This window comes from Rhinoderma darwinii, chromosome 2 (genome assembly GCF_050947455.1).
Source record: "Rhinoderma darwinii isolate aRhiDar2 chromosome 2, aRhiDar2.hap1, whole genome shotgun sequence".
Taxonomy (NCBI): domain Eukaryota; kingdom Metazoa; phylum Chordata; class Amphibia; order Anura; family Rhinodermatidae; genus Rhinoderma; species Rhinoderma darwinii.
The window spans coordinates 431,438,999-431,456,748 of record NC_134688.1 but is presented as its reverse complement, the minus strand read 5'-3'; the positions used below and the strand labels follow the sequence as shown (position 1 = coordinate 431,456,748).

Here is a 17,750-nt window from a genome sequence, read left to right as displayed (position 1 = left end):
CTAGCAACTGAGAACAAGCAGATCCACTTAGTATGATGTCACACCTGAGGAGTGGCCGTGTCGTGACCAAAAACCACAACAGCATGCCAATTCACCACAAATCAGCACAGCTTTTAAACGTGATTTTTTTTCTGCACATTTTTCCAGACGTTTAATGTTTTATCTGCAAAAAACATGCAGTCGATAACACAGAATGAAAAACCGCGCCGATCTGCTGTTGTCATTTTTGGTCTAAACCTAAAGTCCGGGGTTAATCGAATAGATTTCTATTGGTCTCATCTAATTTTTCTTACCACCGATGCATCAATTATTCCTCACATTATAGGTCAGCTCAGCTGAATTTGTGTCATATCTGCACAGTTCGATTAAATTAGATGAAAAAAATTCCACCCAATCCACTAACAATCTAAATTAAAAGCAAACAATATTTGTCAATCAATATCCCGTATTCTTGGGGGTTCCAGCTACGGCGGCGTGTGATTTCCTAGCAAGCTACCTTTAACGGTTACCCAAGCCTGCTAGACAATATATAACACAGGCAATGAGCACGTACCCAGATTAATGTATAATAAATCACACTTGGCTTCTAGTTACTTAACATGTTCTACAGGCCTAGTGTAGATAAAACTACCCAGCATGTCTGGATCCCAGGGGTTAAGGTCAGGGATAAGACGGGAAAGGAGGGGAGTGGGATCCACCTTTTGTAGACAATCTTCAGGTCTCTCCATTCCAGGAAGCTGCACATTTTCGGTTTTCTGGCTAATACAGTCTGGACCAACTCCCTGGTAATCTTCTTCTTCTCCTTGTCAGACAGTGGCACATACCACTTCTGGAGCCGCAGCTTCCCCTGACGGCTGAAGAGTAACATAAACTGCATCTGTGGAGAAAATAAAACATTAATACACGGCAGCAAGAGGGGATCTTACTGAATGACAACCCCCAGCATGCGCCCAACTAGGTAAAGTGTGAAGCAAATCAATAGAAATCAATAAAATATTCATGACTTGTCTTCCGAGAGGCATGGTTCCTCCAGTACCAGATGCAGGATTGTATGGGAATGAAATCTGGGACGTGCAGTGCTTTTATTTCTCCATCACAATAGAGAGGTTGTTCTGTAACAGACGCTTATCTGCATGCATAGCTCTGGCAAAATCCCAGATACAGCCCTGTGGCACACGTGAGGAGGGGAATGATGGTGGGAGTTACTATGCAGAGGGAGAAGACATAGAGCTAGAGGGGGGTCACCAGACGGGGAAACTTAACCAGCCAGCTAGTGAGGAGACACTGGCACAACACGGATATGATGTGTCACTGCCATGCTGCCACTCTGCTCAAAGGATTCCTCAATGGGTGTTTTCTATGATCTCTGCATTGTAAGTAGGATGTGATTATACACACACTGCAGGGGAATCTCAGCATAGAAGGCAAAGACATTCAGCTCTAAAGAATACGGCTGCAGGAAAGACAAGGACAAGAAGCGGCAGAAAGTTTACAGATGTACAGGGTACAAGGTGGGCAGGGGGGAGAGATGGCCACAGGCTGCATTGCAGAAGTGGCTGCATGAGTTTGATGTGACCTGGTTATTGCCTTGTCTTAGCGCAGAGGCTACGGAAATAGAAGTGTAATCCACACCTTTCCAGGAACGCCGCTTGCTCACTCATGTATATTGGCCTTTCAGTAACCGTGTTGGCAACTATGCAAACTGTAGGTTTTAGATCTTCTAGGTATAGATATAGGGGGTGCACTACGTATGGTATGTAAATTTAAAGCATAGGATGTTTTATTTTAAGCATAGGCTCACCCTACTTATTTTATTAATTAATATAATGTCAACATATTCCGCAGCACTGTACAAAGATGGTAATTACTCATCAGTCCCTATTAGGGAACACAACCTAAATTCCAAATTAAAGAGGCTCTGTCACCAGATTATAAGTGCCCTATCTCCTACATAATCTGATCGGTGCTGTAATGTAGATAACAGCAGTGGTTTTTATTTTGAAAAACGATAATTTGAGGAATTTATGAGCAATTTTAGAGATTTATGCTAATTAGTTTCTTAATGTCCAACTGGGCGTTTTTTAACTTTTGACCAAATTGGCGTTGTACAGAGGAGTGTATGACGCTGACCAATCAACGTCACACACTTCTCTCCATTCCATGTCCATTTGTACTCAGCACAGCATGATCTAGCGAGATCGTGCTGTGCTGTGACATATTCCCACAGTAACTTTACTGAAGTGTCTTGAGAGTGAATAGACATCACCTCCAGCCAGGACGCGATGTCTATTCACACTCCCGAAACTTCGGTAAAGTTTGTGTGGGACTTAATCGCTGCACAGCGTGATCTCGCGAGATCACGCTGTGAATGACAGCATGCTGCTCATTGAGAACTAGCTCCTATACTCCAGGGAATGGAGTTGGTATTCTATCTACCTCAAGTCACACACGCTCAGTAGCCGTGTACGTACCCATCCCAAGTTCAAGACTATCCCCAGCACCAGCGCTTTAGAGAGTGGAACACATGGCAGGGGCACGGCTGTATGCTTCCCTGCAGGAGAACAAAGGAATGCGGAGCCCGGCCATGCCGCTCCTCCCTGCCCGCCTCCCATTCGCAACAAGCGGCCGCTGCTTTCATTGTTGTGTACTACATGTACCCCGAGCGCGGCCATTGTGTGGAGAATCACGGAGGATTGAGGGAATAATCAGCAACAGTGTGTGTAACTAGTGAGAGGAGGCTAGCACAGAGACATTGACCGAGCGACGCACAGGACCGTTACATGTAGCGCTGGGACAAATAGAGAATATAGTACAAATGGACATGAATGGAGAGAAGTGTATGACGTTGATTGGTCAGCGTCACACACTCCTCTGTACAACGCCCACTTGGTCAAAAGGTAAAAAATAAAAAAAAAGCCCAGTTGGCCATTAAGAAACTACTTAGCATAAATCTAAAATTGCTCATAACTTCCTCAAAAATGATCGTTTTTCAAAATAAAAACCAATGTTGTTATCTACATTACCGCGCCGATCAGATTATGTAGGAGAAGGGGCACTTATAATCTGGTGACAGAGCCTCTTTAACCAATCAGTAAATTTTTTGGGAGTGTGGGAGGAAACCCACGAATACACAAGAAGGACATACAAACTCCATGCAATGATGTCATTGGTCAGATTTTAACCAAGGACTCCAGCGGTGCAAGACAACAGAGCTAACCACTGAGTCACCTTCCCTAAAAGATAGGCCTACATGTGTAGTATGTACGTTTTAATGTGAATTTGCAGCGGACTTGCTGTGGAAATAATTAACTAGTAATCATTCTGGAAACAGTCTCCATTTGACACAAAGCAAAGATTTGGGGAACATAAAAACGTATTTATTTCTTGTTGCTCATATAATTTATCCTGTTTGACTAACAGTCACAGATCTTTACAGTCTGAGGTATGTTTGCCAGTTGACTTTTATGACAAGTGCTCTTTTTAGCTGGGAGTGAACACATCCACCACTTTTATCCTTCTGTGTAATGTAATAAGTGGTCACCTCACTATTAAGACCGTTTGGTACCATGATGGACAACTTTAAATTGGGATCCCAGCTCCTAGAACCGCATAGGTGTGTCCTTTTTCTCTCATTGACATGATAAAGAAGTTCTCACAATTAAAGGATTTTTGCGAGGATCAAAATTATTAGCAGTGCACTCACTGCAGTATGTGGGTACACTCGCTAATATACATTCTGTTCCCCCGTCGCGCTGATTCTGAGATTTTTCATAGATTTTTATGGTGCTGCCAGGGGACCAGAAGTCTAGTTGCACAGTCTTCTTTGATGACGATACGACTCTTTTTCATGTGACCGACCCCGCTGTACTCAATGTACAAGCAGTAGCACAGCTGGTCTACAGGACATATGGACATCAAAGAGGGGGTCCCCTACTCACTAGCGCTCTATGTACCAGAATGGAGGTCTGCTTAGTAAAAGCATCTTTCATTCTGGCAGATGCATTTACGTGGCCGGTATGTAATGCCACAACTCGCCTACAGCGGAAGCCGATCACATCGGGTCTGGATTCTCTAACCTGTGGTGATCACCAGGTCAGCTTCTATTTAAAGAAGAGACAACTCCCTTTGAAAGATCGCAAAAAAGTAAAACCATAATTACTTAGGCTACATTGACACGACATTAAAAAATGGCCGTGTGATGGCCAATTTTTGAACAATGATGTTCTATGGTTGTATTCACACTGCCGGTTTTTTAACGGCCTATGAATATTGGCCGTCAAAAGTCAATGGATCAGTTTTCAACGGCTGTCAACACGTGTAACAACTGTTAAAAAACGGATCTGTGACATGGGGATTCAAGAGGCAAGGGAACTATTGCTTGGCTCGATGACACATACTCACCCATGCAGCGCCATCCTCTACGCGTGTGTTCTCTAGTCTCACGGGTTCTGCAAAGGCGAAGAGATGAATTCATTGCGCCGCCTTCACAGAACCCATGAAGACGAGAGGCCACACGTGAAGTAGACGGCCCTGCATTGGTGAGTATGCAGGGCATTTAGGCGGAATTAAATGTTGGGTATTAATGCGCTCACTACAAGGGTAGTGTGGCGCTAGTACAGGGGGCATTGTTGTCAACTGTAGAAAATTTTCGGGACTGTCCTGAATATACAGGGATAGTCAAGGAAGATTACTACAGGGGGGGGGGGGTGTGCTTTCTCCGGGAGGGTCTGTCCGCCATCATCTACAGGGGGGTCTGTCCGCCATCATCTACAGGGGGGTCTGTCCGCCATCATCTACAGGGGGGTCTGTCCGCCATCATCTACAGGGGGGGGGTCATCTATTGACAAGGGAAGTGGTAAAACCCAGTCGTTCATTTATTCATACATTTCCAGGAGGAGTAATAGAGGAACGGCACAATGTAGAGTTCTAAGAAAAGGTGTTTCAGCATTGTTATTTTATGAAGAATAAAATCATCTACTAAAACAAACGTCTCAGGGGAGGTGACAATTCCTCTTAGTAATACCAGGATATAAAAAACATTCTATTGCATCACTTTATACATGATATTTCTCAAGACTTGGACAGCGTATCTAAAAATAATGAAGTGTATAATGATTGCCTCATAATAACAGTCCAGTTTACATTAGGATCTGAGGCATGACAGAAATGGAGAGGCAAGTGCACTTAAAATAGAAGAATAGAGGCATCCATCTGTAAGGAGTTGATCGGAACACAGACGTTACATCAAAATCTGCCGCCCAATGGACGGCCATGCTCACAGCTAGATTGTGGACGCAGCTTGCAGCATCTGCAATCTCTGGTTTTGGGGGCTGATCATCCACTAATTTAGGACTTTACACACAGCGAGCTCCGAACTGAATATAGATTGTCTAAGGCCTCAGGCACACGAATGTATTTTTTTCCTCCTGTACATACTGGCGTAAATACGGGTCATTGGTCACACGTATTCGACCCGTATTCCACCAGTATTTACGGACCAGTCCCCGCAAATACAGGTCCGGTGTCACCAGTATTTCACCCGTATTTACGGACCCATTTTCTCTGCACTAATTGGCAGCCCCTTCTCTCTATCAGTTCTGAATAGAGACAAGGGGCAGCCCTTTTGTGCAGAGTATCCGCAGCGATTGAAAGTAAAAGAATTTCATACGTACCCCGGCCATTGTATTGGTGATGCGTCCCTCTTTTGACAAATATGTCCGACCTCCCTGGATGACGCGGCAGTCCATGTGACCGCTGTAGCCTGTGATTGGCTGCAGTGGTCACATGGTATGAAACGTCATCCAGGGAGGCCGGACTGGAGGAAGAAGCAGGTAAGTTAATTATAATACTATTATCTCCATCGGTAGTCACGGTCACGGGTGCTGAAAGAGTTACTGGCGATCAGTTAACTCTTTCAGCACCCTGGACAGTGACTATCCCGACGTCGCCTAATTACGGGTGCACACACATAGTTACATAGTTAGTACGGCTGAAAAAAGACACATGTCCATCAAGTTCAACCAAGGGAAGGGAAAAGGGAAGGAAAAATTTCTACACATAGGAGCTAATATTTTTTTGTTCTAGGAAATTATCTAACCCTTTTTTAAAGCCATCTACTGTCCCTGCTGTGACAGCTCCTGCGGTAGGCTATTCCATAGATTCACAGTTCTCACTGTAAAGAAGGCTTGTCGCCCCTGAAGCTTGAACCTTTTTTTCTCCAGACGGAGGGAGTGCCCCCTTGTTTTTTGAGGGGGTTTTACAAGGAACAGGATTTCACACGTAGCCACCAGTAATTACGGGAGCCCCATAGACTTCTACGGGCCTGCCCGTGCAGTAATTACGGCCTGAAATAGGACATGTTCTATATTTTTCAACGGCACGGGCACCTTAAGCACGTAAGCAAACGGGAAGGTACCCGTGGCAAATAGAAGTCTTTTGGCCCGTAATTACGGCCCATGATTACGGGCGTTTTTACATTCGTGTGCATGAGGCCTTAAAGTGTACGTCCAATAATGGGGAGTCGCGTCTCTGGCCAGAGGTTTAAAACTGACGGAAGGAGAAGCAGCCTGGAAAGCGGGCGGTCCAGTTGCCTCTCCTGCTCTCCCTTCTGTTTTAAACTCATGGAGGGAAATGCGGCTCTCACCATCATTGGAAGGGTGTACTTTACATAGTAAAAAATAAATTAGAAGAGATGTAATTTCCTTATTGCCATTGACAAGACTATATTATTATACAACATGCCTAAAACTGGTGCCGAGAACAGTGGGCACCTGGCAGGAGAAGTGTAAGACTATCCTACCAGATGGCAGCTGCACATAGATAACAGAATAGACTGATACCAGCAAGGTAATAGAGTCTCTTGTTTGCTGGAACTTGTACAAACTAAGGCCCCATTCACATTATATTTTTGTACCACAATTACCTTGTGTCAGAAAAAGCTACGTTAAACATAGACTGTGACGGACAGCACTGTTAGGCATTCATCACCCATAGAACTCTCGTGACGTATACATTCAGCAGATGCCATAATAGTCTATGAATGACGGATGCCACTATAAGGGCTCCTGCACTTGTATAAATGCAGTGGAATTTCTGTCCAGGATTTCCGTGCGAAAATTTAGAGCGTGTTAGAAATAGTGTTAAAAAATTAGGAAATTGACCTGCGGTGCAGATTCTCATTTTTGCAGCAAGTCAATTTATCTTGTGTAAACGCTGCAGACTTTCCACACCATTTTCGCTACGTGTGCAAGCATTCAGCAGAGGCAGCTATTGAAAAACTCATGACGTATATGTTTAACGGATGCCTGTGACGTATGGCGCCCACTGTAAACAAAAAAAAAACATACTACGCGGTATACTTTTTTGCAAGATCCCGTTGTATGGAATAGTGTAGTCTACTTCGTTACTCCATACTTAAAAAAATAAAATAAAAAGATATACCGATGCATACCTGCCCGACGGAGACCAAAAGGACACAGTTTTGGCCTCCGTCAGGCTAATAGAGCATTATGGACATGTTTATCGTGTATGTCAGGAACTTTCCTGGAGTACACGCTAAACGTAGGGCAAAAACGTGATGTGAACAGAGCCTCACACGGTCCATTACATTTCATTAGGATTTTAAAGAGATCCTCTGGTAATATACAGTCACTGGCAGACAGTGGGATAGAGTAGACTATAGTTTGCTGAGAGGCACAGTGCTCATATGGTCATCAGTTTGCAGTTGTTCCATCAGTATTTGTTATTTCTTGCAAACATGCTGAATAATTCAGGACGCTCTGCTATTCCTTCAAATAAAAAAACATAAATCTACCCACAAGACATGCCGGCGTGCCCACTTTTCCAGATGCACATTGTCTTGTTTAATGAGAAAGGCATTTAGGCGAGAATCTAAAAGTGGTTTTTCTGAGCCCTAAAATCAGGTTAAAATGTCTGAAAGTGTAGGATATATTTACATGCCATATTCGGGTGTATTTACGGGAGCTGCTTTTGTTGTGAATTTTTGAAATGGTGCAATTTTGCTGTGATTACGAAAATTATTGCAAGAACCGAGTCCTGTCAATATACCCGTAGCAACATGTCATTGATAGTGACGAAACCACTGAGGCCAGTAAATAGTCTCCACTATCACAGGATACCAGAAAACTCAAACACACTTTGTAAGGCCCCATGCACACGACCGTGCCCGCAATCACGGCCCGCGATTGCGGGCACGGCCGGCCGCTGACTGACAGCCGCATTTCCGGGCCGTGCTCCCATACAAAGTATGGGAGCACGGCCCGCAAAATGCGAAAGAACGGACATGTTCCATAATTCCCGGAACATTTCCACGGCACTGACACCCTTCCGTAGTGCTACGGAAAAGGTGTCAGTGTTCAATGAAAGTGAATGGCTCCGTTTTTGCGGACCGCAATTGCGGTCCACAAAAACTGAGTTTTTTTTGCTGTCGTGTGCATGGGGCCTTAGGCCACAAAAACACAAGCGTGCACAGGGGATGTATGGAGGAACACAGTTTGCTGCCTTTTGCATGTATTTTAAAGCCAAAACCTGGAATGGAAACTTAACAGTAGAAATATATACAGGAAGAGCTTAGGCCTCATGCACACGACCGTGTTTTTGCGGCCGCAATTCCCCCGAAAATCCACGGGAGAATTGCGGCCCCATTCTTTTCTATGGGGCCGTGCACACGACCGTAGTTTTTGCGGTCCGTGCACGGCCCGGGAGCCCGGACCGCAGAAAGAACGGGCATGTCTTATTACGGCCCGGTTCTGCGGTCCGGGCTCATTGAAAACAATAGCCGCGGCCATGTGCATGTCCCACGATTTGCGGGCGGCCTGCGGCTGACAGTCCGCAGCCGGCCGACCCGAAAATCACGGCCGTGCACACGGCTACGGTCGTGTGCATGAGGCCTTACACGTCTGCTCTTCTGGATCCAATTCTGTTTTTAGCTTAAAAAAAATGCATGTAAAATCTGAAGCAAACCTGCAGTTTGTCAGCAAGGTCTAGGCCTCATGCACACGACCCTATCCGCAAATACGGTTCCGTATTGCTTTATGGTCATCAGCAAATCAAAAGCAATGTACCCATTTCTGCTGAATGGTATCCGCAAAAACGGTCCGTAGTGCATCCGTATATACGAATCCGCAAAAAAAAAAAAAAAGAAGGAGAGGTCTTGTTGATGGGAAATCCCCTTGTGTGGCTTAGCAACACTTCCGTATTTGCGGACGCACCTCCGTAGCCATCCGCATTTTTGGCTTCCCCCATAGACTTCTATGGAGGAGTCCGTGCTGCAATTGCGAACCTTTAACGGACATGCTCCATAATTCCCGGCACAGTTCTGCAGAACGGACACTCATCTGTAGCGATACGGAAAGGTGTCCGCGTTCAATGGAAGTGAATGGTTCCATTTATGCGAAAACTGAGGTTTTTTTACAGTCGTGTGCGTGGGGCTTTAATGTGAAAACAGGTGTTTTATCTGCTGCGGATTTTGGTGAATTTTTTTTATAAACTTGTCAGATACAATTCTGAGAGAAAAAATAAAATGAATAGACATGATGCTGATTTTAAAGTATCCACTGCAGTTCGATTTACGTGTAGATGAGATTGCTTGACATCTCATGTACTTTGCGGATTTGAACGCGGCAAAACCGCCTGTAAAATGCATCGTGTTCACATGGCCTAAGAGTGCAGTCACATGCAGCAGTTTTCAGGAATTTCTGTGACTGAAAATCCGTTCCAGTTATCTGAATGGGGTTGTTTCTGCAGCAGGTGGATGGATTTGATTCTCAGTTAGAGGATTGCTACACCCGTCCATGAAGAGGAAGAGTCAGGTCTTGGCAAATCAGCACCAAGTGGAGGAAAGAAGTCCGGGGGTCACGCGTTACTTCACGGCGCTTCCTCTATATTTCTAGGTCAGTCTGAGGACCATTTAGCCCCGAGTACACCCTATAATTACAGGGGCTTTACATTTCCAAGGAAAAAGCGGTTAAACTGATGAGCACTTGACTTGCTCCTAGGTCTCATGTACATTGCTGAGACGTGTGCACAGACCCCGTACACCTCCACAGACCCCCCCGTACACCTCCACAGACCCCCCCCGTACACCTCCACAGACCCCCCCCCCCGTACACCTCCACAGACGCCCCCCGTACACCTCCACAGACGCCCCCCGTACACCTCCACAGACCCCCCCCGTACACCTCCACAGACCCCCCCCCGTACACCTCCACAGACCCCCCCCCCCGTACACCTCCACAGACCCCCCCCGTACACCTCCACAGACCCCCCCGTACACCTCCACAGACCCCCCCCGTACACCTCCACAGACCCCCCCCGTACACCTCCACAGACCCCCCCGTACACCTCCACAGACCCCCCCGTACACCTCCACAGACCCCCCCCGTACACATCCACAGACCCCCCTCGTACACATCCACAGACCCCCCCGTACACCGTATGTAACCATGTTCTAGAAGTGATGATATTCAGATTTTTTTTATTATATCTAGAAAGTTGGGTAACAATCAGTGATGCGTTTACAGCTCCCATTGAGGTTGTGACCAAGCTTTCCCAGACTCCAGAACGGCAAATCTCCCTAAGGCCTCATTCACACGAGCGTATCAGATTCACGCACGTGAATCTGGTCCGTGTGTGTTGCGTTATGCATCAGTGTGCTGTGCAAGTAGCATGCGCTATTCACGCTCTCGCAAAACACTTTTTTGTTCAATTGAATTGATGTGCAAATCACGTAGCGCACACACAAGTGCATCCGTGTGCTGTCCGTGGTTTTCACGCACCTATTGACTTCAATGGGCACGTAGATGCGCAATAACGCACCAATATAGGACATCCAACGGACTCTCGATGTGTGAAACCTCCTGCATGCGTAAATGGCCCGACTGAAATCAATGGGTCCGTGTGCTGTGCGTGGTTTCAACGCACAGCACACGGATGTGATTCACGCTCGAGTGAACGAGGCCTAAGGGCTTTTCCATCCGTAGCAAAATTTCCGCTAGTTGATGCGTAAGGGCTTGTCCACACGTAGCGGAATTGTGCCATATTTTTCGCCCGGAATTGCGGAAGGAAAATACGCAGCAGAATCCAGTAGCAGCAAAGTGGGTGAGATTCAATAAATCCCATGCTACATAAAATTTCCCACCAGAAATTCACCTGCGATGCGTATTTTTCATACCGCATGTCTATATTCCTGCGTTATTCAGAGATGTCACCAAATCCCAACATTGAGAGACGCAGCAAAATACGCACCATTTTCTGCAGTAAAAAAAACTGAAAATGGTGCGTTTTTTCCGCTAGTTTCTGCTGCAGAAATTTTCTGCAGCAATTCCATTACTTGTGGACAAGCCCTAAGTGCGCCGCATTACCACTTTAATAATAATAAATAATTAAGAAAAACAAAATGTAGAGATTAAAAAAAAACAAGGGGAGCAACAGAAAGTTCACCAGTACATACGGGGATTCCACGCCTCACCAAATCTTAAAGGGGCCGTCCACTTTGGAGAACAGGTGTTTACATGCCCAATAATTAGCACGAGCACCAGGACACCGGGGTCAATCAGCTCACCAGGGAATGCACCTGCTGGACAAGGGTTGTGCAAAGTGGACAACCCCTTTAAAAAAATTATTTCACTTCTTAGTACTTATTTCTAGGAAACCTGGGTGACAACCAACATGGCTGCCAGCAGAGAAATCATATGGGTAGTCACCCAACTTTCCACCCTTCTCCTTATACAGGGACATGGGGTAATAGATTTATCGCTATTTGCCAGTCAGGTAAAGCTGGCGTCACCCCCTTAGGGCAGTCATATTGGCAGTTACCCGGCTTTCTCAGGTCAGCACAGGAGAGAAGGGAGAGGGAATGATGCTGAGGAGAGACCGGGGACTAGGGAGAGAAGCACATGGAGAGCCGCACATCATAATAACGCAGCCCGGCTCTCCGTACACACCCGCTATACAGCCTCCCGCCGTGTGCAATACAGGATGGCGGAGACCAGGAGCGGCGGCACCTGCTACATACACGTACCCTGAGCTGCGCTGCACCGCGACCACGACTCTTCTGACACTGGAGCCGCACGTCATGACGTCACAGCGTACATCCGGGAGGGGGGGGGGAGCGGTCCGGGATGCTGTGTGGTGTGATAGTGTCCGCTGTCTGTATTGTGCGGCAGCCGTAAATCAGCACCTGCCCTCACAGGAGTCACCTGTAATTTCTGGCTGCATTAGAACCACAACTCCCAGCATCACCTGACAGCAGAAGGACATGTTGGAAGTTATACTCCATTATTTTATATCCTAATTTACACAGCATTAAGCTGGGTTCACACTGCGATTTTGTTTGCGTTTTTAATATGCTTTTTTTGTTTTGGTACATGAACTCCAATTGAAAGGCATGGGAGTTTGGCGTTATTCACACAGTGCAGCTTTGGTGCAGTTTTTGAAGCCACACCAGAAGTGGATCGTAAAGGGAGGCATAGTATATAGGAAAGATTCTAGTTCTCTCTTTTCTAATCCACTCCTGGTTGTGGCTTCAAAAACTGCACTATGTGAATAAGACCTAAATCAACCAAAACAAAAAACACCTGTTAATAACACAACAAAAAGCACCCAACCTTAGAGGGGTATTGTCATCAGAAAGATTTAGGAAGGGGACACAAGGATCGGCTGAAGACCGCGCAGGTGAACGGTTTACCACAAACTGGTGCAGTTTTTAAATTATTATTGGTCGCACAATTTTGCAGAAGCTCCACATAACCTTACCCTTCCTGCACATTCACACAACCGAATTTGCACGCAGGTCGAAATACGCATCAGAATCTGCCTAAATGATGCCTCCCATTATTGTCTGTCTGAAATTACACAGTAGTTTGTACAGCGCAGATTTTTCCATTTCGAGTTTGAAAATCCACATAGCAGAAAAATGTCACCTCCTGACGTGATTTCTTTATCATGTGAAATAGCCCCATTCAATATGACTAATCCACATACAGATTCGTGGCAGATGAAGCTGCAAATCCGAGGGTCGGCCTCAGATTTCTGCCACAGATTCTCGACCCAAATCTGTAATGATTTTTCCGACAGAAAAATCTGTCATCGGAACAAAGCCGTATAGCGTACTGTATACTATAAGGGTATGTGCACACGATAACTGCAATTACGTCTGAAATTACGGAGCTGTTTTCAGGAGAAAACAGCTCCTGAATTTCAGACGTAATTGCATGTACTCGCGTTTTGCGAGGCGTCTTTTACGGACGTAATTTGGAGCTGTTCTTCATTGGAGTCAATGAAAAACGGTTCCAATTACATCCCAAGAAGTGTCCTGCACTTCTTTGACGAGGCTGTTATTTTACGCGCCGTCTTTTGACAGCGACACGTAAAATGACAGGTCGTCGGCACAGTACATCGGCAAACCCATTGAAAGTAATGGGCAGATGTTTGCCGGCGTAATGTAGTCGTTTTTTCAGACTTAATTTGAGGCGTAAAACGCCTCCATTACGTCTGAAAATAGGTCGTCTGAACCCAGCCTAAGGCCGGATTCACACGAGCATGTGCGTTTGCGCGCGCAAAAAATGCAGCGTTTTGCGCGCGCAAAAGGCACTTGACAGCTGCGTGTGTCAGCCCCGTATGATGCGCGGCTTTGTGCTTTTCGCGCAGCCGCCATCATTATGACACTCCGTTTGGATGTTTGTAAACGGAAAAGCACGTGGTGCTTTTCTGTTTTCATTCATCCTTTTCACAGCTGTTGCGCGAATCACGCGCGTCACATGGAAGTGCTTCCGTGTGGCATGCGTGGTTTTCACGCACCCATTGACTTCAATGGGTGCGTGATGCGCGAAGAACGCTCAAAGAACGGACATGTGACTTTTACGCAGCGGACCAACGCTACGTAAAAATCACGCAACTGTCTGCACGGCCCCATAGACTAATATACGTCTGTGCGACGAGCGTGAAAATCACCCGCGTTGCACGGACATATATCCCGTTCGTCTGAATAAGCCCTAAGGCTGGATTCACACGAGCATGTTCGGTCAGTAATGGACGGAACGTATTTTGGCCACAAGTCCCGGACCGAACACAATAATGGGCTCCTAGCATCATAGTTATGTACGACGCTAGGAGTCGCTGCGGGACAACTGTCCCGTACAGTAATCATGTTTTATACGTTCCGTCCTTTACGGACCGAACATGCTCGTGTGAATCCAGCCTAAATGTCTAAAAGCTGGGGTCCCACGTCTGGGATTTACATCTATGGGGAGAGCGCAAAAGTAAAAAGTCATGACATCATGAAGTCAGGGTGACTAGTAAAGTGTCCCCGCCGGCTGTTAATACGGTGCACACTGTTGGTAAACAGCACTCGTTAATAAAATATAATCAATGAAATTAGTAGTCATTGTAGAAATGTGGCCATTGCTTATTTTAACCACGTTGGTATTATATTGTGCGCACGGCGTTATTTTATCACAAATAATGGAGACTTTTCTCTGAACTCTGGTCCCATATGACAGATGTACACAGCCAGCGTTGGCGCGGCACGGTGACTCGATGGTTAGTATTGTGACCTGCCAGTGCTGGGATCCTGGGCTTGAACCTGACCAAGTGCAACATCTGCATCACACTCCAAAAACATGGACTCGATTCACACATGCAGTTTCTGATGCAGCTTTTTCTCAGGCAAAGCCAAGAGTAGAAGTCTTTCCTTTATTATTTCCAATCCTTTATGATCCAGTCCTGTCTTTGGTTAAAAAAAAAAAATCTGCACCAAAAAAACTGCATGTGTGAAAATGGCCTAACGCTGGAATCACATTTTGAGTCAAAGCCACAGGAGAGGATTAAAAAGGAATGGGAAATATAAAGGAAGGGTCTTGGCACTGTCGTGGAAATCCATCGCTCAAAATATATTAGACTGAAATTTATACGAGTCCCAACAGACTCTCAAGGCCAGACTCCATTAGTCAGAATCCTAATTAGGATATTTCACCGATATATATCGAGAGAGGAGAAGAAAACACACAGACACGCTGAAATGTTCAAAATGTTCCTCTGAAGGATTTATTACCAGACTCAAACTGTTAAACTGAAATTCAGAAGGGGTGTAGGCTTGAGGTAAACCAATCAGAGACAATGTAACAGTATTTGTTATTCAGTAAAAAGCATACAATAAAATACATCCCAGATACATCATTACAATTCTTCACACATTATGTTTACAGGTTTCTTATCTCTCTTTTGGACAGAATGTCCTCGTGGAGATGGGGGAGACCTTCCCTCACGCATACTTGCCATCCTCCCATCTCACTCCCTGTCCATCTTCGCATGGGAACCAAGGTCAAAGATAAAACATACGAAATCAACATTACTTGTATTAAAGGAACAATGACTTTCCTATTCACTACAAAAGAACCAAGATGGGAACTCCAGACAAGATGGCTGCTGCACGAAACTAAATCATTTAAACATTATCATCACTTTCACATATTACATATCTTAGTAATTCGGCATCCTGCTTGATAATTCACAATGTAATTTCATACAGAGAATATAAGCAAATAAATCATCCTTCACAAACCTCCCTTTTTCTCATATTAAATTACAGAAATTATATATTATGATTATGAAACTCAAACAATATATCAATAGGGCCACAACTAATATGATGCCATCACCAATGTCCGGTTAGGGTATGGGGTCCCACCAGTGTATTGACAAGTCATGTACATCATCGTCCTCTTCTTCTCCTGTCTTCTGATTAGAACACTTGATACTGCTGACGGATTCACTCAGGTCTTTGGTCTTTACTTGGAACTTTGCTGATGTCATCAGGACTTGGTTTGGTCCTTCTCATCTTTCAGACCCCGTCTCTTTTAGTTTACGTCACCGGGCTGTACACTACACCTCATGCTGTGAGCCTGGTGTGAGATCCCACGTAGGCGGATTAGTGGAGTGTTATTATGACCCACAAACCCTCCGCTAATCTGTCTTCTTCCTCCGGTAAGTTACTTGTCTGGGCGGCTGCTTGGAATCGTGACACTGCCATCAGTTCATGACAAACGCGTTGTACTGGCTCCGGCTGCGCCTGCCGCACCTCAGTAATGGAGTTCATTGTATTAAAAATCTTTTAGTTCATGTTTAATGGCACTTGCTGGGGAACCCCAACCCTTGTCAATTGTTAAAATAAATACTAATCTGGTGATAACATCTACGTACTATAAAAGTTGTTCTAAGTACATACAATAACAATGTCAGGCCCTTAAACTAAATCAAACAAACAAACACCTTTTATATAAGAAAAACTTCTCTGTTCCAATGGACAGGGCACCTAGAAGATGTGTAATTATTGGGTACATTTCATTTGCACTTGGTGTCACGCTTTCCAGCAGGATTTGTACCTTGATCTGAGCTGATTGCCTGGAACATCTCCAGCTCACCAAAATATACACAGATTCCACATGTTTATCTGACAAATGTCGCAAACTAATTTTTCTTACTCTAATTTGTATTGCATGGGAAGGCCTCTCAAGGTCTGTTCTCTTTGTGGGAGGCGGGTATGATAAGGTTGGCACCGGTCTGCCAGGACTGTTCTGTAGGCAAATCAAACAGCTCTAACAGAATTTAGCAGCAACATACCTGGGACATACCAATTAGATCTTACCACATCGATCCTTGCAGTCTTGGGGCATATGTGAGGTCATACACCATCAATGCAAAAGCCATCAAGAGTGCCTTGGGTGTTACCGGTTCACGTTCCCTTACCCGTCCACATTCTGTTAGAATCTGGTTCTCACGCCTTCCGCTCCCAGTTGGACTCTTCCTGTGGAGAACAAGCTTTTTCATTGTATAAACATTAATTGATCTTAATCAAATAATTAATTTGAAGAAAAACATTAACAAATAACATCTTTACATCAAACGTTCACATTGAGCAATAACTAGAAATGATACATGCAAACTCATTTTTCTTCTTTTTATATATATATATATATATATATATATATATATATATATATATATATATATACACACACACACACACACAAGCACTGCACAGAATTTTCCTTTCACAATAACAACGACAAAAAACAAATAACTAAAAATGTTTTCAAATGGGAATATTCCACTTCTGTACCTTTTATCTGACGCATGACTCTAATAGTCCAATGCTAAGTCTGATCCAGAACTTTACATAAAACTTAACTTCAGTATTTAATATTCCCACAACACTTCTTAACCCCTTCCCTCTTTGGCCACTTTTGACCTTCCTGACAGAGCCTCATTTTTCAAATCTGACATGTTTCACTTTATGTGGTAATAACTCCGGAATGCTTTTACCTATCCAAGCGATTCTGAGATTGTTTTCTCGTGACACATTGGACTTTATGTTACTGGCAAAATTTGCCCGATACATTCAGTATTTAATTGTGAAAAACACCAAAATTTAGCGAAAAATTTCAAAAATTAGCATTTTTCTCAATTTAAATGTATCTGCTTGTAAGACAGGCAGTTATACCACACAAAAATGTTGCTAATTAACATCACCCATATGTCTACTTTAGATTGGCATCGTATTTTGATCATCATTTTATTTTTCTAGGACGTTACAAGGCTTAGAACTTTAGCAGCAATTTCTCACATTTTCCAGAAAATTTCAAAATGCTATTTTTACAGGGGCCAGTTTAGTTGTGAAGTGGCTTTAAGGTCCTTAGATATTAGAAACCCCCAATAAGTCACCCCATTTTAAA

The 17,750-nt window shown here is 44.6% G+C and overlaps 1 protein-coding gene across 6 annotated transcripts in view; it reads right to left on the bottom strand.

Annotated features, from left to right (window-relative positions):
* The window catches only part of AP1S2 (adaptor related protein complex 1 subunit sigma 2), a 77,412-nt gene extending 65,294 nt beyond the window's left edge, over positions 1-12,118 (bottom strand). The window contains exons 1-2 of one of the 6 annotated variants that reach the window (XM_075854411.1): positions 12,041-12,118; positions 699-877 (exon numbers count right to left, since the gene is read on the bottom strand). In XM_075854411.1, the coding sequence (XP_075710526.1) occupies positions 699-877 (179 nt within the window). In that variant the 5' untranslated portion in view covers positions 12,041-12,118. The other 5 variants (XM_075854412.1, XM_075854409.1, XM_075854414.1 and 2 more) reach the window with 5 other exon arrangements.
* Positions 12,119-17,750: the final 5,632 nt, after the last annotated feature.